At 40.0% G+C, this 26,192-nt stretch overlaps 1 protein-coding gene across 2 annotated transcripts in view; it reads right to left on the bottom strand.

Annotated features, from left to right (window-relative positions):
• GLRA3 (glycine receptor alpha 3) overlaps positions 1 to 26,192 on the bottom strand; it is a 132,707-nt gene that overhangs the window by 44,885 nt on the left and 61,630 nt on the right. For both annotated transcript variants that reach the window (XM_043546009.1, XM_027829306.3), the window contains exons 4-5: positions 14,521 to 14,744; positions 7,549 to 7,631 (exon numbers count right to left, since the gene is read on the bottom strand). In XM_043546009.1, the coding sequence (XP_043401944.1) occupies positions 7,549 to 7,631; positions 14,521 to 14,744 (307 nt within the window). The remainder of the gene's footprint in view (positions 1 to 7,548; positions 7,632 to 14,520; positions 14,745 to 26,192) is intronic.

The raw sequence follows: 26,192 nt of genomic DNA on the forward strand, positions 1-26,192 counted from the left end.
TGGAAAGGCAACTCCAAAGTTCATCTCAGAATTTACTACACATCCTTCCACAGGGTGGTTGGGAGATGACCCCATGGAGGATAAGCAAATGCTTATTTCTCCATAAATTGCAGCTCCTTGGAGACTCTGTGACTCCGAACTGCCAATGATCTTTTCCGTTATGCTATCCCCTTTTCTGCAACAGGAGGCTCCTCCGCTGGTTGCTTTCCTTGTAACATCCCCTGTAATAGGCTTCCCACCCACAGAAGAAGAACCTAAGTAAATTAATCTGGAGTGGTTGAGTATGAATTCATTTGGTAGAGATTTCACCAGATATATTTTACTGGAGCAAGATGTGATTTTCCCCATCTCCTAATATTGGGCTCTCCATTGTAAAAATCCACTCCTTTCCTTTTCATTAACAAACACACAACTGGTCTCAAACACCCACAGATCTCTAGTGTTTCCGTACAGAAGAGTTCCGTTTGGCTAGACATTTGTCTTCCAGTTCTCCTACTCACAATGACTTATCTGAGTTCTGCTCTCATTATTTTTTATGATTACTATTTATGGCTCATGTTCAAGAGTAACCTTGGTTTGATGACTGAATCCAAACAATCCTCTAGGCAGCCAGTTGAGGTAAGAAATACCATCATTTTGACCATGGTGATTTTTAAAATTTTCCTGCAAGGCAACCCAAAAACGTGCTTGCAGAAAAGAGGAAAGAATAGAATTATAATCTACAGGCAGATTCTCAAAGATACGGCAGATGTTTGAACTTTGACCTGAGACCCAGTGTAGAATCAGTGGAGCAGGCCAAGGATTTTACGTGTTGATACGTCAGGGTTCAGCCTAAGAAATAAAGTGTTAAATATGTAATTCTTTCTTTAACTCTATTATATATTCATTTCTTTTTTTAAATGAAATAATCAATTATGCAGCTCCCTAAGGGCTAAATAAATGGACTAATACCACAAAAAATCCATATCAAGAGAAACATTTCTTGAAAAATCTTACTGACGACAATCTTGTGCCATCGCTACTATGTTCTTCTTTTAGGGATGGGAGATGGTTTGAGATCACAAGGTTAGTCTACAGGTCCCATGGAGCCTGATTAGCTACAGGAAAATTAAGCACCACGCCTGTGGATCCCTGTGAATACCTGCTCCTTCGCATTGCCCTCTAAGCCATTCTGATAAAATGTCTCCCTCTGGAGCTGTGCCACCATGGTCTCCTGCTTTGCTTATGTCCTCCCCTACTTTAAGAGGGCAGAGAGTATAGTTTCCAGCAGAATCCCATGTGAATATGTTGTTGTGGTTGGAGGAGCACATGGCAATAAGCAAAGCTGTTCCCTAGCTCAGTCCCCACATGCCTAAAACCCAGCACACCCGTTCCATGCCTATAGATCAACATCTGTGTAGTGTTAATGTGGAAGAGTTTCTGTGGGGTCAAGCACCAGCCCTGGATTTGGTGACACATTTTTTTCCTTTTGGGAGATCTTTCTGCACTGGATGGGAGCTTCTGGTCTAAGATTATGAATTTTCTCCTCTCTGCAGTCCTGTTGCCTCTGTATACTGGTGTTTAAATGTATATCTGAAGCATTCCTTTACAAATTCTTCTTGTGACTAAAACACAACAGGTTGGATTGCCTCCTCTCACAATAAAGCACTTAGAAGGAGATCATGGGGAGTAAATCTCTCTCATGGAGATGGAGTTCCTCACCATTGTTATATCTGGGAAAGGTGGGGAGATGGTTTCTCCACAGCATAATACAGGCACATGGAGGTCCTGTGCCTCCATAGCTACTCTGGCCCCCATGGTGGCCCTTTTCTCTGGGCATGGCTGCTCCTGGTGGGAGTACAGTTGGAAAGACAATGCAATCTCAGAATGGATTATCAGCTCTGTATGGCTGGTGGTGGAGAAACAATATGCACATTCCATCCCCTCCCAGGCCTGCCCTTGGGCTGACCACTCCTGTCCTCATCTGCACAAACTGTTTTCTCCACCTGTCTGGTATCTGGACCCATAGAGTGCTCTCCACAGAGCTCCAGAGAGGAAAGAAATGATGCTGCTCAAGCAGCTGAACTTTTCAGTGCAGGAGGGGGGAATTCTCTGCATAGGAGAACTTCTTTCCATGCACATCTCAGTGGGAGGATCTTCCCCTAAAAGTCTAGATGGTGGGTTGGATTAGCCTTTATTGTCTATAAAGACTGAGTAATTAAGGAACTATAAAAGGGGAAAAAGTTATTCATATTAAACATTAAGGGATATATTCATTAAAATAATAATCGGATAATGGATGCATTTTCATACTTCCTTACATATATTTGAGTTTCATGCTCAATTTCTTCCTTGTTAACAGGCCTAATCTTTACCTGAGCCAGTAGCTTCCTTTAGTTATTGCTTAAGGTTCTAGGAATATTATATTTCACAGAAATTCATAAAACAATCTAAGCAAGGTGTCTTTCCCACCCACTCAAAACAACATTAATCCATGAATAAATGGAATGCAGTGAAGTATAATAAAAGATAAATTTAACAAGGGAGAGACACAAAAAGCTCTATTAAGGGGAAATATTGTGCTGAGGAGAGATGTCACAAGAATAAGATATGTTTCTAGCTATCATTATTCTATATATTGTTCAAATAGAACAGAAATAAAATTATCAGGGAGGCTCTTGAGCTGCCCTGGCATGAACACTGCTCTTTTCATACTATTGTTATCATTCATTTATTTTCCTCCTTTTTAATATATAGTTTCCTAGAATTGGAGATCAGAAGGGACCATTATGATCATCTAGTCTGACCTCCTACATAACCCAGGCCATAGAGTCTCACCCAGTAATTCCTGTATCAAGCCCATCATTTATCTTTGAGCTATAGCAGGTCTTTTAAAAAAAAATCTGGTCTTGCTTTAAGGAGATGGAGGGGAGCCCCAACCAGTTCATTTCAGTTGGTAAGGATAAAGAAAACTATTTTTCAGTAAGAGTTTGGTAAAACCCATTCTTAAAAATTTACAAAAATATTTGCAATTAAAAAAGTACTACACCACCTACTGATATAAATAACGCATGTCACTGTCCCAATATCACAGCTGTAGATCCAAGGGGTTGGAGAGACCTTGGGAATACTATCTCAAGGGCTGCTGAAGACTGAGCATGTCACCAAGGAATGGTTTGGGGAGAAAAGTTGTAAACAAGAGCTGCACTTAGAGCCCTCCATGCAGGGGGAACAACAGCAGCAGCAGTTGAGATTCTGCTACTGAGCAGTAACATTATTTCACAACATGCTGATGTGTACTTAAGAGAGATTCCAGTAAGAAATGAGTTGTACATGTTGCAGCTTGCTGTTCTAAATAACTGTGAGGCCTGAAATCTTTGCTCAGGTGAGTAATCCTTATGGAAGCAGTCTCATTGACTTAAATGGGACTACTCAAGCATCAGCACTACTCAAATGAGTACGGTTTGTAGGCTCAACCCGGATGGAGGTGAAAATAAGGAGATGGAAAAATAATTGTCCAAAACCATTTCTGGTTATTTGATATAAGAAAATAACCCTGATTGTTCCAGCTTCATCCTCATGAAGTATTAACAGAAAAATCAAGTTCTTCTCTATATTTTGAGTTTATAAAGAGGCCATCTAGTGAACCCACTAAAAGTATTTTATTGGAGAGGAAAAGAGCAAAGGCATATTGTTGGTAAAGGAGGTGGTTAAATTCAAGGCACAGATGAACTGGACCATATTTCTTTCTTTCTTATGGGGAATCCATGCTAATTCGTTTATGTGCTACTGTTTTGATTTTCCGTGGAATGGTAGTGAAAGTATTCTTTAAAATGCTTTGACTTAAATCGTAACTTGTCAGGCTGTCTTAACTAAAGGACAGCACAGATCTGCACCACTGAAGGAGCATCTCAGAGAATGAATTATGACAATTCCTCTTCCGCTTCTCTCTTGCTCTTGGTGGGGATTAAGTTACCTCATCCCTTTTCATGGAGCAGTTTCCGAGCCAGCTGATCTGGCTGTCAGACAGGTGGGTGGAGCCAGGGCTCCTCACCACCCCAAACATGCTCACTTGTTTGCAGTGGGGCAAATGGGGCAACAGCCCCTACTCTTCTGCCTACATCTGGAGTCACAATCAGATCAGGACGAAGCAGGGGAGCAAGGGGTAGGGAGCATGAGGGGTATGTCCCCTGAATTCCTTGTGCAACCAAGTAAAAGCTGTGACAACATATCCATTTTTGAATAAGGTTATAGACAATTTACTGGTGTGACGGGAAGACTGTGTATTTACAGAAAAATTAATTTGTATTTTTGTATCACTCTTTACCTTTGTGAGTATCATCTGGGTGTGCCACATGATTATGCAACAGGGGATTTACTCCCACTGAAATGGATGATTAACATGAAGACTTCAGTGCAAAATGTTCTCCTGGAAATTATAACATCAACAGTGCTATTCAGCTAATAAGTGTTTGTTGGCTCCCTAGGGTGCAGTTTGTGAGAATTTGTAAGTTTCTATAAAACAAAGCAGGTTCTATTGCATAAGAATGTTCAGATGTTGTATTATCTATGCTTACTATGGTCAAAAGAGAGGAAAAACATAGGAAGGTTTTATGAATTTTTTAAATCAAGTAAATATTTCAAGATTGCATGCTAAAACTCATAACTTTCTGAATGCAAAAAGAAGTTTTAAATTATTTTTTTCTGTTTGTTCAGTGAAATGTGATTTTTGTTTGCTTTGTGGAAACATTCTTATATAGAGCAAATGTACCTGGCATATGTATGCGCTCCAATATAATTGCCTCCTGGTAACATTTGCTGTAGTTACACTTAATTATAAAAGCCAGATCATGGCATCAGTTGTTAAAAAGATTTCCCGTTGTGCTCAATGAAAAGTTCTGTGTAAACACTGATTGTGCAGTATGACCTAAAGTGCCTTGACCTTTGAAACAAGTAACTAAGGTTGCCATTCAATTTTTTTGTCAGGAAAATTCCTGTTCAACTCAGCCATTAATCTGACATTCAGAGACCACTTGACAATATTACCATCCACCCACTGTAATGAAAGGCAGGACTAACTTTCAAAATCACCTTGCAATTTGTTTTTTAAAAGCCTACAATAAAATCATACAGCGAATAATTTTGACAGATTCAGTGATGCTGAATCACCTCCCAATGATGTTTATTCACCTTTCTCACTGTCCCTCCCTGTTCCAATTAAAAAAAAATTAATGATGCCTCTTTCAACCCTTCAACGTACACGTGGTTTTGAAACACTGTAAGAAATTCATCCATCAAGTTAGGCATCCGTTTTGCTTCTCTGTCTTAATATTCTAAATAATCCACTATGCACATTCTAGATACAGGAATCTCATTAATACTTTTACTTATGAACATTTTAATTCCAATACTAAAAATATAAAGCAAAGAGCATATTATAAGATATATATATTTATCATTTTTGCTAAATATTTCTGTCTTTGTGTATCACTACATTTCGCACAATTCTTAACTGACTCATTTCTCATCAGTGAAGGCTCTCTCGATATACATCATCCCCTCTTGTAGAAACACCTTCAGGAAGGGGATGTGGGGGATGAACTCTTTTCCAGACATCACATCCAAATGATCCCATAGTAAGGGTAGGGTTTGTCCCTTTTGCAGAAAAGGCCATCCCTAAACTCGGCAGAGACTAGGGGAGGTCCAAACCATCTGTGTGAGTGTCCAGTGCCTCTGCACTAGCTCAAGTTAAATCCCAGGACCTTAGAGTACCTCTGCAGGTCCCAGAGCCGAATGGGGGGATGGTTTTGTGGAGGTGACTAAGCACCTTTTTCTCACAGCTGGAGGGAGTTTTGTGAACAGAGGCTCCCCTCCATTTATGTATCAATGGGGGAGTCATCTGGGCCTTGATTATTTTTTTTAAAAAAATTAGCATGGTCACAGTTTAGATTGTGGAAAGAAATAATGCTCCGACATATTCACCTTGCATTTTGTTTTAATGGACATCCTGAGATGGATATTATGCATAGTATATGGGGAGTTGCGTTATCAAGCATCATTTTTGTTTCACATGAGTGGTGGGTATTTCAATGAGTGGTGGTTAACTCAAATGTACTTCAACTGAACTGTTCCTTTAATCTGAAGTCTTAAATCTTTTTCCAATTAAGGAGATATGTATACTCAAATGGAGGCCTAACAAAGATAGCATATAAATTACTTCGACTAGTATGCTTGCTTTTTCCAGGGTGGAATTATTAGAACATAATAAATGCTGTGTTTTGTGTTAAAGCTTCACTCTTTGTATATATTTTAATGCTTTAAGTTGAAGAACTTAATACCACTAGGCCTTTCTTTCCCTACCGTTTTTTGTTGGCTACATTAAATGGCAAGCTGGTTATGTGGTACAAATTTCATTGAGTCCATCAGTAAGTCTTCATTATACAGTCCTTTGATGTCAGAAGAAGTTTTGACTTGGTAAAGATCAAGGGGCATATTTATGTTCAACTGATCTCTACCTGGATGGTCCCTTCCATATGTAGATCTCTGTCACCCTTATAGAGAGGGCTCAATATGCTGCCTTTTCCATGGATCCTAGACAGGATGTTCTGTGGATTCAAGGAGTTATATGGGTTGAGAAGGTGGGTGGGCTGAGGGATGGAGTACGTGGGGGATGCATATCATCCTATCTTTGCCAAGTGGAGATTCCACTATAAATACAGCCAAAGGATGTATTTCCTTTCCACAGCTCTCTCCTCTATGTTGGGAAAATCCCCCTTTTAGGATGATCCCAAGGAAAGCCGGAGACATGGGAATCTAATGGGGACATTGTAGAGCTACAGAGCTGGGCCAGATCAGAGGAGCAGGGCCTTGTATGGATGACTCTTGACTCTTTTCCTTCTGGATCCCCATGGATTTCAGGGTATTCACAGAGTGTGTAGACTAGTCTCTCACTTTATTTTGTTGGGGTACCATCCTTTCCCTGCCAACTCTGAGTAAAGACTTCAGAAAGGGGCCTTAGTGAAGAAGGGGCCATATTCTGATGTTACTGACATTTGTGTAATAGAAACAAGAATTTATGTCAACATACAGTGTTACATTTTTTAAAAATGAACAGCATTCTAGGAAAAAATACTGCATAGGCATGCTAAAAACTGAATACTATAATACTGAAATGCAGGCCTCTGAAATCAGGTTGAATTTGTTAAACTGGAAGTACTCACCAAAGCTCATATTTTAGAATAATGGAACCATTCTGAAATAATTCCACAAACCTCTCAAAATAAATCATATTTTACAACTTATGGACCAGAACCTACAACCCTTACTCATGCTGAGAAGTAATTTACTATCTGCATAATACTACTCAAAGGATGGCAGACTCTGGCCCTTAAGAAGTTTTTTGGATTCAAGCAGTGCTGTATATTGTATGGGAAGGCCATAATTGTACAGAACATTAACAAAACATGCTTATTTTGAAAAGGCAGAATTCTCTATATTACCACCTTTTCTATCCCAGCATGTACTGTCATCTTTATACAGTTATTTGTAGAATACTGTGTTCACACTTACAACTTTCCAGCTGCATTATACATGTTTGCACATCCATTGGGAAATTTTTGAGATCCATTGGACAGGACAGTATTAAAGTCAATCTGAAAGAATTCAAAACCATTATTAAAAATATACCTCTAATACCATAGGGGGACATAGAACAAAAATGTTAACACACCTGTGGTTAGTGGTAGTTGAAAATAACTCAATGTATTTGTAAGAAACACTCTAACAACTATGAAAACAATTGAACCATTCTGACTCTCTTGTAAGAATCCTGCTTTGCATTTGTGATTTAAAAAGAAAAGGAGAGTCAAAACATAAAACTAATCTAAAATATTATTTATTACAACCATATTCTCAAACTCAGTGGGTATTCCACAGAAATGCGTTGACATTTTTTTATATTACTATAAAAGTAAAAGATATTACAGTATTTCATATCCTTGGCATACAATTTACCAAGTCGCTCTCCCCTACAGGAATTACATAACAGATGAGAGGTGCAACTCATGCTGCCAGAGTAATATAAGCATTTGTATCTTAAAAGGCAATACAGTTAAATTCCCAACATGAACGTGTTAAAGGTGATGTTTCGGGTGTCAGTATTATACCAAAGGAATGCACCTGTGATTTTAAACTGCACAAACCACTTGCATTTTGTGGCATAATATTTCTAGTAAACCATGTTGCAGTTCTATAGGCACTAAACTTATTTTTAAATATGAAAATAATACCATAATTTATATTTAGTGTGATACTTGTTAGGGATAAGAAAGAAGAGATGCACAGAGAAAGAAAACAGTCTTGCTTTCATAGTTCCTACTGTGACTCATATCATGGAGATATTTTATTGGCCTTTCAGTTTTTGTGTAGTTTCTTTGACAGCATACTGTTGAAAATTATATAGTATGGATCAGATTTTGGCTAGTCTTTGGGTGGGTGAGTAGCAGCCTTACAAGGACCCTTCCTTCCATATGCTCCTCCTATGCAGGAGTCAGTCAAAAATATGCAGAGGGACTCTTCCCTAATAGCATCTCTTGAGACACAGATCATCCCAAAAGGGGCACAGAAAGGTTGAGTCTCATTCCACCCCTCAAACTCACACTGGCTAATAGAGCTAGTCAGCCACAGAAGGTAGCAAGGGCAGCATCTTCTGGTCATTCTACCCTGGTGTGTTGGGAAACTCTGGAGGCAAACTGGACCTGCTGTTTCCACTGAGGTGGTGCAGTCCCTCACCACCTTCTGCATGGGGCAGTGCTATAAGGTACAATATAGCCCTATCATATGAAGCCCAATTCAGCAAAGGACTTAAGCATGTTTTCAAGTCCCATGGAAGTCAATGAGTTGCTGCTGCTTTGCAGTACAACCCCTTTACACCACTCTGGCAGTATAAAAAGGCCACAAAATGTAATGCATAGTGTAAAGATGCCTTAGGGTAAATGGGAATCAGGCCCAATGACTTCAGTTGATTTAAACAGAACTTAAGCATATGTTTAAAGTTAAATATGTGCTTAAATGTTTTGCTGACTTGGGGGCCTAAGCAAGAAATGGTAAAGGCTTATTTGGTAATGTAGGCCTTTCTTGCTAATGCAGGATTTCTTTCCCCCCCAGAATACTGTAAATTAGCGGTTCTCAAACTTTAGCAACCCAAGGACGACATTTTGATTTAAAATTGTTCATAGTCCCCCAAGTTCCTCACTCAGCCCCAGGCCCTGCCCCCACTCCACCCCTGCTCCACACCTGCCCCAAACACACCCCATCTCCGGTCCTCCCCCGCCCTCCCAGCCCTTCCTGCATGCCGCTGAACAGCTGTTACCTGGCATGCAGGAGGCACTGGGAGGGGGCTGTAGGAGTTGATCAGCAGGACTGGCAGCCCCAGACTTGATTCCTTCCCCTCCTTCCCAGTGCCTCCTGCATGCCACAGAACAGCTACTCCCTGGCGTGCAAGAGGTGCTGGGATCAGTAGGGCCTGTGGACCCCCAGTGGTCTGCAGACCCCATTGAGAAACAATGCTGTAAATCTGACTTTATCCAATCTAATTAGCAGTGTTTCCAGGAATTAGGTTTTCACCTCTTTCTTTGGGGTACTATTCCACAGACTAATAGGCAGCTTTTTATGATCCAAGACTAATTTATCAGTTATAAATTGCTATGAAGATACTAATACAGAAATATTAAATTCAGTGATCAAAATGTGAGTATAAAGTATTCTGATTGATTCTACGAGTAATGATACTATATGTAATCCAGCGGAAATTACTCATAATAAATAAATACATAAATAGTGGTGCTGTTATAAAGTGGACAGTGCTGATTGTAAGAGAGCTCTGTGTTATTCTGCTGATTAGACATAATTGCTAAATTAAAGTTTAGTATTACAGTACTGTGACAGTGCTGGGCCCGATGGCTATAGGAGAGTAATAGCAGGCAGATATATTAGCCCCAGGCTAAGTAGGTCCCTTTTCCCTGGGTAAGGTAACAGGGGAGGTTCCGGAACAATCAGGAACCTTCTGGAGACAATTAAGACAGGCTGATTAGAACACCTGCAGCCAATCAAGAAGCTGCTAGAATCAATTAAGGCAGGCTAATAGGGCACCTGGGTTTTAAAAAGGAGCTCACTTCAGTTTGTGGTGTGTGTGTGAGGAGCTGGAAGCAAGAGGCACTAGGAGCTGAGAGTGAGACCATGGACTGTTGGAGGACTGAGGTGTACAAGCATTATCAGACACCAGGAGGAAGGTCCTATGGTGAGGATAAAGAAGGTGTTGGGAGGAGGCCATGGGGAAGTAGCCCAGGGAGTTGTAGCTGTCGCACAGGTGTTCCAGGAGGCACATTAGACAGCTGCATTCCACAGGGCCCTGGGCTGGAACCCGGAGTAGAGGGCGGGCCCAGGTTCCTCCCAAATCCTCCCAGCTCCTGGTCAGACACAGGAGGAGTCGACCTGGACTGTGAATTCAGAAAAACGGCCAAGCTGAGGGTTGCCGTGAAGCTCCAAGGTGAGCAAATCTGCCAATAAGCACAAGACCCACCAAGGTAGAGCAGGAACTTTGTCACAGTACCTTGAATTAGAACTAAATGTAATCAACATTTTTTAACTTCGTTTGGATCCACTCAGTGGTGACATTCAATTAAGAGAAAATGTAATAGTGTCAATTAAGAGGATTTCTTACAGGATTTCTTCTTGACCCTTACACAAAGTGTATTACTAAACTCTCTTATCCCAGATGCATGGTAACTATACCAGAGCGATGCGATGTCTACGCTATAGGTGCTACAGCAGTACACCTACAGTGCTGTAGCTGTCACTGTAAGCTTGTAGTACAGACACAGACTGTAGCAAAATAAGGGTTTTTCTGTAGCTGAAGGAACTCTACTGCCCTGAACAATGTTAGATGGACAGAAGCATTCTTCCATTGACCTAGCCTCATCTACCCTGGGAGTTAGGTCAGCATAGCCATAGTACTCAGGCCTGTGGATTTTTGACACCCCTCTGTGCCATAGCTATATTGATCTAAGTTTTAAGTATAGAACAGACCTGAGAATATAGACAATGGATGTGATCCCTGGATTCCTTTTCCTCCCAAAAGTCCCATTGACTTCATATGAAGTTTGCTTCTGCTTGAACATATGGACTATAAAAAGACCTAAATACCAATTTCTGCAGAAATAGCATGCTGAAAAGGTTTTATTATCTATTGCTGAACACTTGTGTTTTTAATTATACACGTTTACTTTTAGCCATACATTATTTATTTAGGCTCCATGCCAGCACTTAGAAAAGGCTTGCAGGGAGAAAGTGATGCAAATGACCTTTCACTGTGACTACTTTGTTTTACAATCACATCCCTGCAACTGATCAGAGAAAGATGCTAGCAAAAGTAAATCTCTGTAGCTACCGATACAACCAGAAAAGGTATGTAAATGTAGCAAGTAGATTATCACACAATGACCTCTCATGGAAACATCTGTCGGAGGGCAAATGTAGATGCAAGGTCTGCAAGTTTTAAGGCAGGAGGACACTGGCAGCATTACCTGACAATGATGGTAGTGGCTGATGTTTGAGATGAACAGCTTGCTGTCAAATTCAACAGGTCAGCCTGCAGAAGGCTAGATGCAGTGTGAATAAGACTTTTCAGCACCTTTGTGCCCCTCCCCCAGAACTCTGGGGTCAATCCATTTTGGCCTCAAGAGCAAGTTAGAGTTGGAGGGCATGAGGTATTGTTCCATTGGCCATGGATCATTAGTACACAGAATGTTTTGCCCATGTCCCTTCCCACTTTTGGTGCACTGTGTGCATGGAGCCAGGTATGCCAGCTTTACAGCACTTTGGGGTCCTCTGTAGGCAGGGATCCCCTACAGAAGGGGAAACCACAACTGCCCTGTTACGGAAGGTCCCCATTATGGCGGCTGACTGATAATCTGACCCCTTGTCTTTACTTTTCCAAAAAAAAACAAGTCTAAATGTAAATTCTAATTTAAAACAAAGTCTAAATTGAAAAGTGGCTCTTTCATGGTTACTAACGTATATATCTGACTACATTCATCATTCACTTCTGGTCTACATATGTTATTCACTTGCAATTACGTTTGGTGGAAAAAGAAAACTCAGCACTTTAAAGGTTGTCAACGTTCTCTTTTGAATGACAGCTATTTCAGAATTACCTTGTCTATATTCAACAAATGCAAAACTAACTTAAATTCAGATGAATACTCATCTACATGTTGATTATACAATTTTGAGTCTTTTTTTATTGACTGGGTCTGTTGGTCCTGTTGAAATTTTTTGACAATTAAATTATGGTAGAGTAATCACTGGAATTACCCTGGCACCATAAGAATTCTATGAACTAATTGGAGTTTCTCTCAGCACAATGAATGTTTGGTTTTATACCTTTAGTACAGTAATGTATCACATTCTTTTCAATGTGCATTCAGACTACTCCATTCTACCTCATCTAGACAAGACAGACCAAATCCCATTGAAGTCATTAGCAAAACTTTCAGACACTTCAGTGGGGCTTGGATTTGAGCCTTAAATCCAACTCTGGGCCTTTAATCCAACTCTTGCCCTTGCCAATCTGTGCCATATGAAATTAGGAGGGGGAATCAAGATGGTTCAGAATGATAGTGTCTGAACAGATTCCAAGAGCCATCTTGCCAGTGCATGTCAGCATGAATTAGAGAATATGGAGACGGTTCATGCAGCAGTGCTCCTTACTTGTGCTCCAAAATGGGAGTACTTTGTGCCCCCGACAGTCAGCTGTCAATGGCCGAGTGCATGCAAGAGAACAGGGGTCCTGACTATTTCCACACACTGGCCAACCAGGCCTCCTTGAGACATAGAAATGCTGTTGGAAAAATTTGCCAGGGATCCCACCTGCTAATCAAGACAAACTGCTGCCCTGTAAACATTGGAAGGAGGGGGACTTCCTGAGCACTCTTCCCCCCGTTGTGAACCCAAACACAAGAACAGCATTTTGTCCAGACTTCTAATATATCAGTTTATATGCAGACTCCTCTCTTTATCAGACCAAAAGGCCCCACAGTAGAATGCAATACCCTAAAAGCCTGCAAGGTGAAACACCAAATGAAAAGAGTACATTTTGCTCCAAAATGTACTATCATAAAACAGAGGGGAATGCTGAAAAACGAGTTAAAGTGCAGTTGATCAAAATTTTGGCTGTCATTGTAAAATTGAATTGCTGTTTCTTATGGCAATGGTGATAGATGTATTTTACAAATAAATCTGTCAAGTAGATTGGATTTTTTAGGACACAGGAAACTGTAAAGTGGAGATTAGTGTAAAACTGGAATGTAATGCAAAGGAAAATCAGGTCCTAGAACTTCACTCCTGAAATGCTTTATTATTGACTTCTAGTTCTAATTTGTGAAATACCACATGGGACACTGAAATCACACCTTTTTGATTACTATTAGCTCTCCCCCCCCCCACACACACCTCAGTTTCTACAAGTAATGGGTGATACCTTGAGAAGTGTTTAGAGCTAAAAACCAATTACATACACCTTATGAAAGCTTCAACGCCTAACTTTCAAATGGTACAAGGCAGTCATCTCTAGTGTTAAGGACTGAAATCAATGTTAGGTGCCTAGATACCTTTTGAGGTTCTGGATGTAAGTGTTTAGGAGAATACTGGCTGCTACAGTAATGCCAGAGCAGAAGTGGGAAAGAGGAGAAGAGAAGCAAGGCGGTAATCATCAGAGTAACTTGATTTTGTCAATATTCATTTTATTACGTGTTAGGTAGGTACAACTTCTCAAAAGTTTCACAAAATGTAAAAAAAAAAAAAAAAAAAAGTTAATACTTCTGTCTCCAAGATGCTTCCCCCTCCCAGTAATATGTGAGCAGCTCTTTGAGTACTATGTGGCTACTGATATATTAAACTGTTCCTAGTTTCCACCTTTAAGAGCAGCTACAACAATTAAGTGAAGGAAGGAGGAAATGCTTGGGGGGATAGGACTATGTGAAAAGCGTCATCTCTGGTCTCCTAAACATTTGTGATCATGGAAAAATATTTAGAATGAAGGCTAGAACTTGAACCAATTTATAGTCCTGCCCAAATATTAATGCTCAGGAGGTCTGCATTTTCTCACTGGCTCTGCCAAAAACTTCCTGTGTGCCCTTGGGAAGACACATAATCTCTCTGTGATTCAGTTCCTCACCTGTAAAATGGGAATAATAATTCTTTATTTTTTTCCGTAAGTTATTTTGTCTATTTAGATCATAAGCTCTTCAGGCAGAGGTGATCTCTTACTATGTGTAAGTAAAGAGCCCAGTATAATGAGGCCCTGTTCTCTGTCGAGGCCTGTGGGTGCTATTGTAATACCAATTCAGCACTCAAAACTCACATTGACTTCACTGTATAATTTAATTGCACAATTAAATAACAATGGCAGATATTCGGTTCCAAGTGTCCCTGCCTGTTAAAAGTATTTTTTTTTAAAAAAAGATTCCATTATCAGAGACTCACCTGATAGAATAAAGAACATTTCCATTTTTGAAAATTCGTAACAACTTGTTGTCTGTCGTAACTTCATGAAAGTTGGCACCTTTTTCATTAGCAAAGAACAAATCAGGTTTCCAAATAGAATCCAACATAGATGGATCTAAATCCAAAGAGTCATCTGGATATTCGCTATATGCAAGGCGTGGATCATTCCAATTCTGACGGAGAAAGATATTCACTCGGTAATCCTAAGTGAAAGACAAAGCAGGCAAAGCTTTATTAAGGATATGGGCTTTAGCTTTTATTTTATCACTTAGCTGTGTAATCCCCTAACCTTCAATAGATGACAAATGATTTATGTCCATGAATGCCAGCATGATACCTTGCTTAATAGATTCCAAGGCTAGAAGGGACCATTGTGGTAATCTAGCCTGACCTCCTGCATAACACAAACCTTACTTGTAATGATTAGTAGTTATACAATAGTTAATAGCAAAGATACATTTCAGGACAACTGGAAACAATCATAACTAGGGATACATTAAGGCAATGGAGGGCTGAAGATAGACCTCACCTCAAACTCCACCCCATAGTGCAGTTCAACCCCTGCTTGGGCTATAGCACATAAAAGTAATTTGCTGGTGTTGTGTGGGATCTGCCCCTTCTCATCTTTTGTAGGCACAACATTCTCCATCTCCCTCTTCCTGTCTTCTGGCCGGCTGGGTTGTTTCCCAGAGAAAGAAGACTCCGCATCCACCCACATAGAGGACTCTGACCCATGAGATGAAGGATATGTCAGTGATTAGGGCACTGATCTTGGCTTTTGGAGATCCTGGTTCAGATCCCTATTCTGCTACATATTTCCTGGGTATGTTATTTCATCTTTCTGTGTCTCAGTTCTCCACCTGTGAAATGGGGATAGTAGCATTTCCTTGTCTTACAGGGTTGGTATGAGGATAAATACAGAACTATGATAATGGGGGTCATAATATAATTACTTATGATTGACAGACTAGGAGAAGGCATCATCATCATGACATAATGGCAGCAGGAAGACTTACCTTCACTACACAATGACCATATTGTGTTATTGGAGGGCACCCTAAAAGCAACAGCTGTCAGAGTTGAGATGCATGGAGCTGTTTAAATCTTTCCAGTTATTCTGGGCCGTCTGCACAACCTGGCAGAAATTGCTGTAGCAGGTATAGTTGGGCTCTTATTCACAACCATAAAGGCTAGAAATATTTTATTTAAATGAAATCTAAGATTGTAATCTCATGTGACTTCAAAAGTTGACTTCATAGGCATGGACCATACTGCTTATGCCTTAATCCACCATTGGTCGTAACATGATGTTCTTAATTTTCTTCAATAATATATTATTGCAAGGACTTTTTAAATAAAATCAAAGACAATGTTGTCAGGTGCACAAAAGCAATGTACATTGCAGATATGGAAAACACAGCATTGTCAGGCTACTGCTCTAACCACTACACATCACAACTTTCTGAAGGTTAAAGTCATCAAAGGATTTAATGCTTGACTTGAATTCCACACCATCTCTTTCATGTGACATTGGTATAAAGGGAAGCAGTTACTAATATAACAAAAGACACAATTTAAAGTTGGGGACTGTCATTCTTTACAAAACTGCAATATTTTTAGTTTGATTCTGGGATTAAACAGTCTCCAGCTGAATGACAAGGGTAAAGTACAAAAATGGTCTCAGGAAGCAATAAAGTATTGGTAACCAGCTCATTCTGATAGCCTTTACACGTTGAGTTGAATTGTATGTCTTTTTAATATAGCACATTTTTATGCATTTTACTAAGAAAGGAAGGGAAGTTAACCTTCGAAAGGGAATTAACTGAGGGAATAAGAAAAATCCCCAGCTACTTAATTTTTTATTAGATCACTTAAATGGCAAAGTTGTAGGCTTATGTTTGATAATATCATTAAGACACATTGACATAGCTTCAAATTTGGAGAGATTTATTTTATAACATCTGAACAGCTGTCCAAATTCCTAGATAAATTATGTTAAAAAATTATAAGTAGGAAATGTCTTAGGAATGTTCAGTAAAACATTGATTTATCAGAATATCATTCAATGTTATGTTTCCATGTACCTATCTTTATAAACTGCATATTTGGGTAGTCTCAGATCATCACCTCTGTGGAAACTATACTGTCAGGGATAGATACCTCTGAAGTCCTATTGCAGGTGCTCAGCATTTCCAAGGATTTGACACTTAATTTATTTGAAAGCATGTTTTAAGCACAGTTTTTGAGGTTTGGTTTTATGGTATCTGGTAATGGTGTTAAGCGTCGTGTTTATATAATTAAAGGTGATAGATGCAAAAGGACCTAATTCTCCAACACTTACACATCTGACTCCACGATTAGCTCTGTTGTTATCATTAGAAACACTTGTGGAGTAAGGTGCTACTCAATGTGAGTAATAGTGGATAAATCTGACCCACAGACTACTAAAAATTGGGCCCAAATCCTCAGTGTCAGCCTGGTGCTTAACGACTTTTGAGGGTCTAGGCCTTGATCACCAGTGTCTTTCTCCTTGATCATCAGAAGCTACCATAGAGATAAGTGTGCACTTGAACTATTCTGTCAGGACCTACTTATCTATCCTGATCAAATTTCCAGACAAAAACAGTATATTGAAATACAAGATCAGCTGGAGGATAGAACTAATTGGATGATAAAGGAAAGCGTAGGTCCTCTACTTAGCAGGGAAGGAGAGCTAATAACTGATGACATCAAGGTTAAAGTGTTTAATGCCTATTTTGCTTCAGTGTTCACTAAAAAGGTTAGTGGTGACCAGATGCTCAACACAATTATATTAAGAAACAAGGGGGAAGACACACAAGACAAAATAGGAAAAGAACAGGTTAAAGAATATTTAGATAAGTTAGATGTATTCAAGTTGGCAAGGCCTGATGACATTTTGTCTTGGGGTACTTAAGGAACTAGCTGAAGCAATCTCGGAACCATTAGTAATTATTTCAGGAACTCATAGAGGACAGTTGAAGTACTAGAGGACTGGAGAAGGGCAAATGTAGTACTTATCTTAAAAAGGGGGAACAAAGAGGAGGCGGGGACTTAGAGACCAGTCAATCTAACCTACATATCTGGAAAGATATTTGTTTAATAATTTATTCCATCACTTTGTAAGCACCTGGAAGATGATAAGGTCATAAGAAAGAGCCAACATGGTTTGTTAAGAATAAATTATGTCAAAACAAATTAATTTCCTTCTTTGACAGGGTTACTGGCCTTGTGGATCGGGGGAAGCAGTAGACATGATATATCTTTTTGATTTTAGTAAGGCTTTTGACATAGTCCCATGGGACATTCTCATAGGTAAACTAGGGAAATGCAGTCTCCATGAAATTACTATAAACTGGGTGCATAACTGGGTGAAAGATCATTCTCAAAGACCATGTTCATGTCAAACTGGGATTGTGTCTCTAGTGAGGTCCCACGGGGGTCAGTCCTGGATCTGGTACTAGTTAATATTTTCATTAGTGACTTGGCTAATAGAGTGGAGATTATATTTTAGACTTGCAGGTGCCAAACTGGGAGGCATTCAAAGCACTTTTGCTGGCAGGATTAGAATTCAAAATTATCCTGATGAATTGGAGAATTGGTCAGAAATCAAAAAGGTGAAATGGAATAAAGATAAGTGCAAAGTATTTCACTTGGGAAGGAAAAAATCAAATACACAACTACAAAATGGGCAATAATGGGCTAGTAGTATTGATAATGAGGATGTGGGAATAATAGTGGATGACAAATTGAATGACTCAACAATGTGATGCAGTTGTGAAAAAGTCAAACATCATTCTGGGGTGTATTAAAAGAAGCATTGTATGTAAGACACAGGAGGTAATTGTCCTGCTCTACTTGGCACTGGTAAGGCATCAGCTGGAGTACTGTGTCCAGTTGTGGGCACCGTACTTCAAAAAAGATGTGGACAAATTGGAAAGAGTCCAGAGGAGAGCAACAAAAATGAGAAAAAGTTTAGAAAATCTAACCTCTCTGCAGAGAAGTTAACAAAATCTGGGAATGTTTAGTTTTGAGAAAAGAAGACTGATGGGGGACCTGAAAAGTCTTCATATATGTTAAGTGCTGTTATAAAGAGGATTGTGAACCATTGTTCTCCATGTCCACTGAAGGTAGGGCAAAAAGTAATGGGATTAATCTGCAGCAAGGGAGATTTAGATTAGATATTAGGAAAATCTTAAACTCTGGATAGGCTTCCAAGGGAGATTGTAGAATCCCGATGATTTGAGGTTTTTGAGAACAGGTTGGACATGCATCTATTAGGGTTGGTCTACATTTACTTGATCCTGCCTCAGCAGAAGGGCCTGGACTTCACGACTTTTTAAGGTCCCTTCCAGCCCTACATTTATATGATTCCCAGCATGTGTGTAAAAGCCTTCTATGACAAAATCAACCATACATCCATGTCATTAAGCATAAGGTTGGAGCAGTATGGGTGTAGTACTAATCTTCATCCATTTTAATATTACTGCTAGTTTAGGGCCAGTGCCCAGCAAGTGCAGAAATGGAGGAGAGTGAAAAAAGTCTCCATCTTTTGCACAGTGGCTGCAAACAACCCTGAAAACAAAGGCAGCTCCTTGCTAGTACCTTTGTGGGTGACGTCTTCCCTTCCAAAAAATGTCAGGGTGGAAGCAGGACTGTGGTTTTTACTCCTTCCTAGGTGTAGCACCAGCCTTTTTCTTACTCTGAATCTGAAACTGAGCCCCTAGGGACAGATTGTGGTCCATTCTGCATGCCTGTGTAGGGAAATATAGAGGCATAAGGCATGATCTTACTCCTCTGCCCATACTGTGGGGAGCTGTGTGTATGGAGAGAGAGACCTCTTTGGGGGTTGTCATGCCCCCCCCCCCCATCCATGCATATGAGTTTGAGTGAGCAGAAAATGGGAGGAACCTGGGCTCTGTGCCCCCAGTTCACTGGCCAGTGCAGCTGTGCCAGCTTGCTGTGGGGATGTTCACTATGCTATGTATAGATCTGGAGCAGAAGAAAATTGGGAGGGAGATTGTGAATCTTTGCGAGACTTTAGGCAGGACTCGTAAAAAAGTCATTATTTAATTCTTAATTAATATTTATTGCAAGTAAAACATGTTTGTCTACTTACTTTACTCTCCCCACAGAGGGTACAATGAGAAATCAATGCAGTTATTTGTGGAGTAAGGTGTTCCTCCGTGTGAATATTGGTAGTGGAATTTAGCCCTAAATGTTGGTGAGTGAAGGGAAGTTGGAGGGGAGGTTAAAAATTCACAGTGGAAAGTATACATAAAAGAAGCAATGGTGGAAAATAAATAATCTGTTATAGACTACATTAACCAATGCTGAATGTCAACTTGCCTCAGTAGCCCTCTCAAGCTGGGATCAGATTTGTATTGGTTTAACTTGCATGGCAGTCAAAGAACATTCAGTAGTTATCCTCTCTCAAAACTATTAATGAAGCAGTCTCATTTTCAGATATCAAAAATCAAACTGTATAAAAAAGGTTATCCATTTTACTAGTGTTTCATGAAGGACAAACAAGTGCTCACTGTTCTGAGCTAGTAATTACACAGTGTGAGCATGAGGTGTAAATTCTTTAAAAAGGTAGTATGTTTTTGTGTAAACAAAGAGCAGAATTCAACTGCCGGCATTGATTTGTTTTTCTCTGTGGATTACTAAATAACACTCTTCTATAGTTCCTAATTTTCATAACTGAAAAAGTTGGCAGGACCCCTTCAGTTCTCACTTGCTACTTGTGCATAGGGGCCAATCCTGCCCCCTTTGCATAGCACAGAAAAATCCATGTCGAGGAAGTTTCTCAAGTGTTGAGGCAGGGAGAAAGCCAGGAGGGATGATTTCTGTGGAAGGACAGTGGAACCACTCTGTGGCCACCTCTAATACCTGAAGGCTGCTGTAATCCCTAGAGCTCCTGTGCCCTGGTTTTTGTGGTGTACTATGGCTGATAGATACCGTCAGTCCTATTGTCCTTCCTTCTACCCCTATAGCAAAACTGTACTTGCAGTGTGTGAGAGAGACCATGTTAGGACATCAGCCGAACCATTACAATAAAACCTATACATGCAATAACAAATTCCTTGTTTGTGCATATTTCTTCAGTAGATGAAACAAAATTGGTTGACTAGCTAAGTACTATTTGCTAACCTGTGACTAGGTTGATGCAATCAGTGTGAGTATATTAAGTCCTATCTAATAAGGAACTCTGAAGTCTAGGATGCCTCTGAGTTGTGTGAAGTGATAGAAACAGCTACAAGCGGGCTGAAAGCTCTCTTTTTTAAAAAATAGAATATCACTAGGTTCAAAAATTCAGTCTGTTACCATCCAATTTTTAAGTTCTCAGCTATTTTGACTTTTCTAATTACAGCCTTGCAACAGTAAGGCATGTATCTGTGACATGCCAACAGTCCTAGGCCATTATGCTATCAGAGGTAACTCAACCAATCACCACCCAATACTCTACTGCTAATTTGCATTCAGCAGTTTCATTGGTTGTATGAGGGCGACTGCACATTTAGTGGATTACTTGGCCCAACTACCCCATCCATGCAACAGCATGGGCAAGATTTATAGTGCTCAAGCCTTTATAAGGTCTGTTAACTTCTGATTCACTACGCTGAGGTACACAGTACTACCTTCTCGCAGTATGGTAAACGCCAGAATGTTGACTGTCTCAGTGGAACTTGGTGATTTATAAAAAATTCATTAGTTTATCAAATATAATGTCTAGCTTTTTACAAGCCTTTGATAAAGCACAAGCATACTAGGCACAATATTTTCTTTTGGTTAATTGGTTGTACTAATTCCAACTCTAAATTACTGAAATAAGAGGCAGCTTTTCAAAGGTATTTTTATTTGCATCCTTTTGCCTTTCAAAGGATTCAAGATAATTTGTCATTGGCCATGTTGTACCACTGTCATGATGATAAAATGATTTTTAGCCAGATATTTTGTTCCTCTAAAGAATTTCCCCTGCAATTAAAATTATTGTCCAGTTCTTTCAGCATAAGGCTTATTTTGATCAGGACACACAGGTGAATGAATGACAGATAAATGGGTTGGACTTTAAGTGGCAGGCTACAACTTTATTTAACACTGTTGAGGAGTGCTATGTCCCCCACACCCTAATCACATATATCAGGCATTTAACTGAGTCTAGTGTGGTTGTCAGGACTCTCACCATACAATCAATAAATTGGGGTAGAGCCATCTGGGAGCTGGCCCCTTTCATCCTTATCCACACTGAACACTGGCTGCAAGTTGCAATGAGCTGAAACAATTTTACTTACCCTAATGTTAAACATTTTAACGTTGTAACCTAACAGTGCCTCCATAATGGCTAGAAGAAGGGGGGGAAAATCAGACCTCCTGCCAATTTTGTGCAATGGGAAAAATTCCTTCCTGATCCCAAAATGGGCAATCGATCAGACCCACAGAATCCTGAGTAACACAGCATCAACATGATATTAAAGGAAGAGTGGGGTAGCTCACCAGAAAAAGGGGCTTTTATAAAGCCCAGGTAGCTTAAATAGGCAAGGAAGGTGCTCCACAAAAGCCAATTTGTAAGCCCATCCCCCCATTTCCAATGGGAAAGGAGCAGACTCAAGGGAGGGGGACAGACCTTCTGCCCCTTCCCCCCCCCGCCCCCGTGGTCACTGCATCCCTCCCCTGTGGTTGTTCAAATGTCCTCTCTTGTTGACTGCATGGGTGGGGCATTTTACTACTTTAGTTGGTGACTGATGAGCACAGGCACAAATGCAGTAGATATAAATAGTTTCTTTCTTTCTGGGTATCACAGCTCATATTAGCTGATATTATTAACAAACCTGTACCCTCCCCCACTTCCTCCTACACCATTGTTTCTGTCAGGAAAGTAGTTGCTTTCCAATCCTACACAAGCATCACTTTAGCAGTGAAGTAATCTGACTCCTTCTCCCACTTTTATGTAGGCAACAAGAGAAACATTTTAAACAATAGAAAATCTAACATTGTCCTCTCTCAAATGGCAATGACACTCTGGACCAAACTTTTACCTGACTGACACCCTGTGCCATCCTGCTAAAGCCCATGGAAATACAGGAAGTGTATATCTTGGCAGAATTAAGCCCTGTGGGCTCTTTTTGCAGTTTTTATAACAAATTTGATAACCGTAAACTCTGGCTTAAATAAATTGTCTAGATTTCCTGCTAGATTATCCTGCTTGACAGCTCTGGATAATCAAATGCTTTGTTTATCTACAGGACAGCAGCAGGGCAAGTTTCCTTGCTAGCATGCCTCAATCCTGACTGCTGGGGAACTTCCTTTAGCAGTAACAGGAGTAGTTCAGTCTCCATGATCCAAGCAGTTCTTGTCTTTTCTGCTGTCTGCCAATTAGTGCAAAGTATGGTGGCAAGTTTGTGAGGGGGGGCCAGCAACCATCCCTTAAATGGGAATTGTGTTTAAGCTCTACTGGGTTGGGTTGAATTATGCTGGTGACCTCCAAGCCTTTAGCTTGGAGGTCATTAGCAAAGCCCTGAGGCAGCCAGTCTTTCATAAGCATTAATGTTACACCTTCAACAATAATGCTTGCCAGTATCTGAGCAGTACAATATTGCTCAGTAATTATTGTCTGAAGCAATACCATATATTAGTCAATATTTTTAGCATATTGCTTTATTATAAAGTGATAGTAATAGACTTGATAGTACTGTGAATGTACAGCATTTCTAAGGTGTCATTAAAGTTATAATTATATATTGAATACATCACTATGCTTTTCACTTTATACATGTAATTACAATATTTCTGTTCACTCATGTAAGCATTGCGGTAGTCATCTGTAGTGAGGATACTTCTTTGTGAAATTAAACTCTCGTATTTGGGATCCTGCCAGCTCTGCAGTGATAAGTGTATAAAGGCAAATTTGCAAAATTTCATTTGCAGATCACCTGCACACATTCTTTATGGACACTATCATCACTTGCACCAAAAGATCACATGTACATGCACACAGATGGATCTTTCCCAGTATCCTGCCAGCTTTAGTTTCATGTGCCATTAAAATTTCATCTTATATTTCTATCCGAACTCTAAGCAGGAATTTTAACTTGTCTGATTCAAAATGAAAGAAAGGTACATTTGCTTTGTTGGTGCTAGGTCACAGCAGCATTTTAACATGAGAAGCTTGTGGAATTGCAACCATCTCCTCTAATACAAAAGTTAATAGCATTGTGGGAAATGTACTTCAGAAGAGTAATTGTAACTTTGCTATGGGTAACTATGCCAATTGTTAGCTCAAATCCATTTAAAGACCTCACTCAAGAAAACACTTGAGCATTTAGTGCTGGTGAAGTCACCTAAAATTGCATGAAAGCAGATGTATTTATGTAGATCTAATATTAAGATTTGTAATATTGGTTTTGAACAATCTCTAGAATGTTAACAAAAGACTCAGGGGGACACATTTTTCCTTTTTTATTCCCGTATGGCATTCACATCAATGAATTTTGCCCAGCATGTTCACCAATTATGAAATATTTACTGAAACACTTTAAATGAAAATGATTAATATTATATAAAAATCAAAGTCCAGGTCTGGATTCAGGCTTCATTACAAATGCAAAATGTTTTAACTGAAAGGATCCTGTAGTTCAAATGACACTGGACTGTTCGATGGTTTTCGATCAACACCATGTGAAACTTTCAGCTCACATGGTTTTAAATCCAAAAACTCTAAGCAAAACTGTGTGGGGTGAGAGGAGGAATGGTGGCATGTGAATAGAAATTGAAAAGTTTCATGTTCAGGGTTGGGAACTGAAGTTAAATCACTTATATTCAGAAAAAGTTTTCTGTTTTCGAGATTTTCATAATTTCATATTTCAAATTTCATATAATTTGCATTTAATGACACAAAATAGGACTGAATGCTGCTCTCAGTTATATTGGTGTAAACCTGGAGAAACTTCAGTGATGGAAATGGAGTGAATCTGGATTTATCTCAGTGTAAATAAGATCAGAATCTGGTCCTCTACTGCTATATACCAACAGTCAAGGGACATAACTCTTCCAACCTCCCTCCCTCTGCCCCCATTTTTCTCTCTCTCTCCTTTTCTTCACATTCTTTGGACACCATTTTGATTGACCTTTCATTGCTGTAGGAGTAGTTGAGAAGTTGCAAGAAGCCCCTAGTAGTTAATTACTTTTAGGGGTAGTTATTTATTTTTTGTCAAGGTCCAGATTTCTTGGTCAAGGTATAGTCAAGGTCCAGACTTCAGAGAAACATTTTTCACACTGAAATAACAATCATGATAAGTAAATAATTTTTTTGCAGTCCATTCAAAAGCATCTGGAGGTATGGATTTGGATCGTGGTCTACCTACTGACTTCCCCTGCTCTACATAATGCTGAGTTTTCACTACTGAGTAAACTATCACGAGTGTCATGAACTGGTTCCATTTTTGGTGGCTGCAGTGCTCTCTATTTTAGGACTATTGCCTCAGCTACCTGCAGTTCCCCCACTGACCACTAGAGCTGCACTGTGCTGCTTGTGAAATGCTATCCGCTTGTCGGGCAGAGTCTCATAGCAGGTGCTTCATAGTAGAGCTGCTTTTTTCCTCTCAGCAACTGAGCTTGGTAGCAGTGGCCTCGCCAGCCACACACCTGTTACACTGCAGCAAAGGAATTAACTGATGTAGGAGCCTAGGGGCAAAGTATGGACAGGAGCAATCTGTGCAGGCCAGGCCCCTACCCTGCCATTGGTAGAGCAGCTTCCTCTGCCGATTCAGGTGTGGAGGGCTGGACTCCATGGGGGCCTATAAGGGAGAAGTGATTGAGGGAACCTGGGCAATACAGTAAGTCCTCCAGGAAACATAAAGACACCACATTTCCTGTATACTCTAGATGCAGTCTTTGGGTCCCTGAGTCACATTTACTGCTGGGGCAGAATGAAACACAGCAGCCCAAACAGGGCAGTCACAGGCTGCAGCTACACAGAGCAGCAGAAAGTCTTTTTACCTTGTGTCTGTACATAGTTCCTGTTTGTTATAACAACTTTATGTTGACACAGGTCTCTGCTCATCAGTATGATACTATATGGGACCAGCAATAGAAGGCACAGAGTGCTGGAAGCCACATTGAGAAAGTTAACATTGTAATGGCTACCACAGAGCCTGTGCAACTGCAAGTAACTCCCCTAACTGTCCTGAGAATCGTGGAAAAATGTTGAATGTGCCTGGAAACCTTTCAAACACCAATTTGAATGGTATATGAAAACCACGGGGGCAAATAAACTGGAGGAGGATGAGGAAAAGATGCTCTGCCCTTAATGGTGGCAGGCACAGAAGCCCTAGATGTATACAATGTGGTGGGGAGAGGAAGGAGGAAGCTTTGCAGAAATAATGGAAATGGTTGGGGATCTTTGTGTCCTTAGTAAAAAGGTTATTTATGAGGGACAGATGTTCAGAACACAGAATGAAGGGGAAGTTTGTCACCGATTTAAAATTAAAAATCAGTCCTCTGAATATGGAATATTTAAAGACTCTTTCACTGAAGACCAGATTGTCCTGGCATGTAAAAATTAAAAAGCGTGTGAATGGTTACTCGGGAGTATGAGTCTGACACTAGAAAGGGCAATACGTATGCGCCAAGCA

This window comes from Chelonia mydas, chromosome 4 (assembly GCF_015237465.2).
Source record: "Chelonia mydas isolate rCheMyd1 chromosome 4, rCheMyd1.pri.v2, whole genome shotgun sequence".
NCBI classification, from domain to species: domain Eukaryota; kingdom Metazoa; phylum Chordata; order Testudines; family Cheloniidae; genus Chelonia; species Chelonia mydas.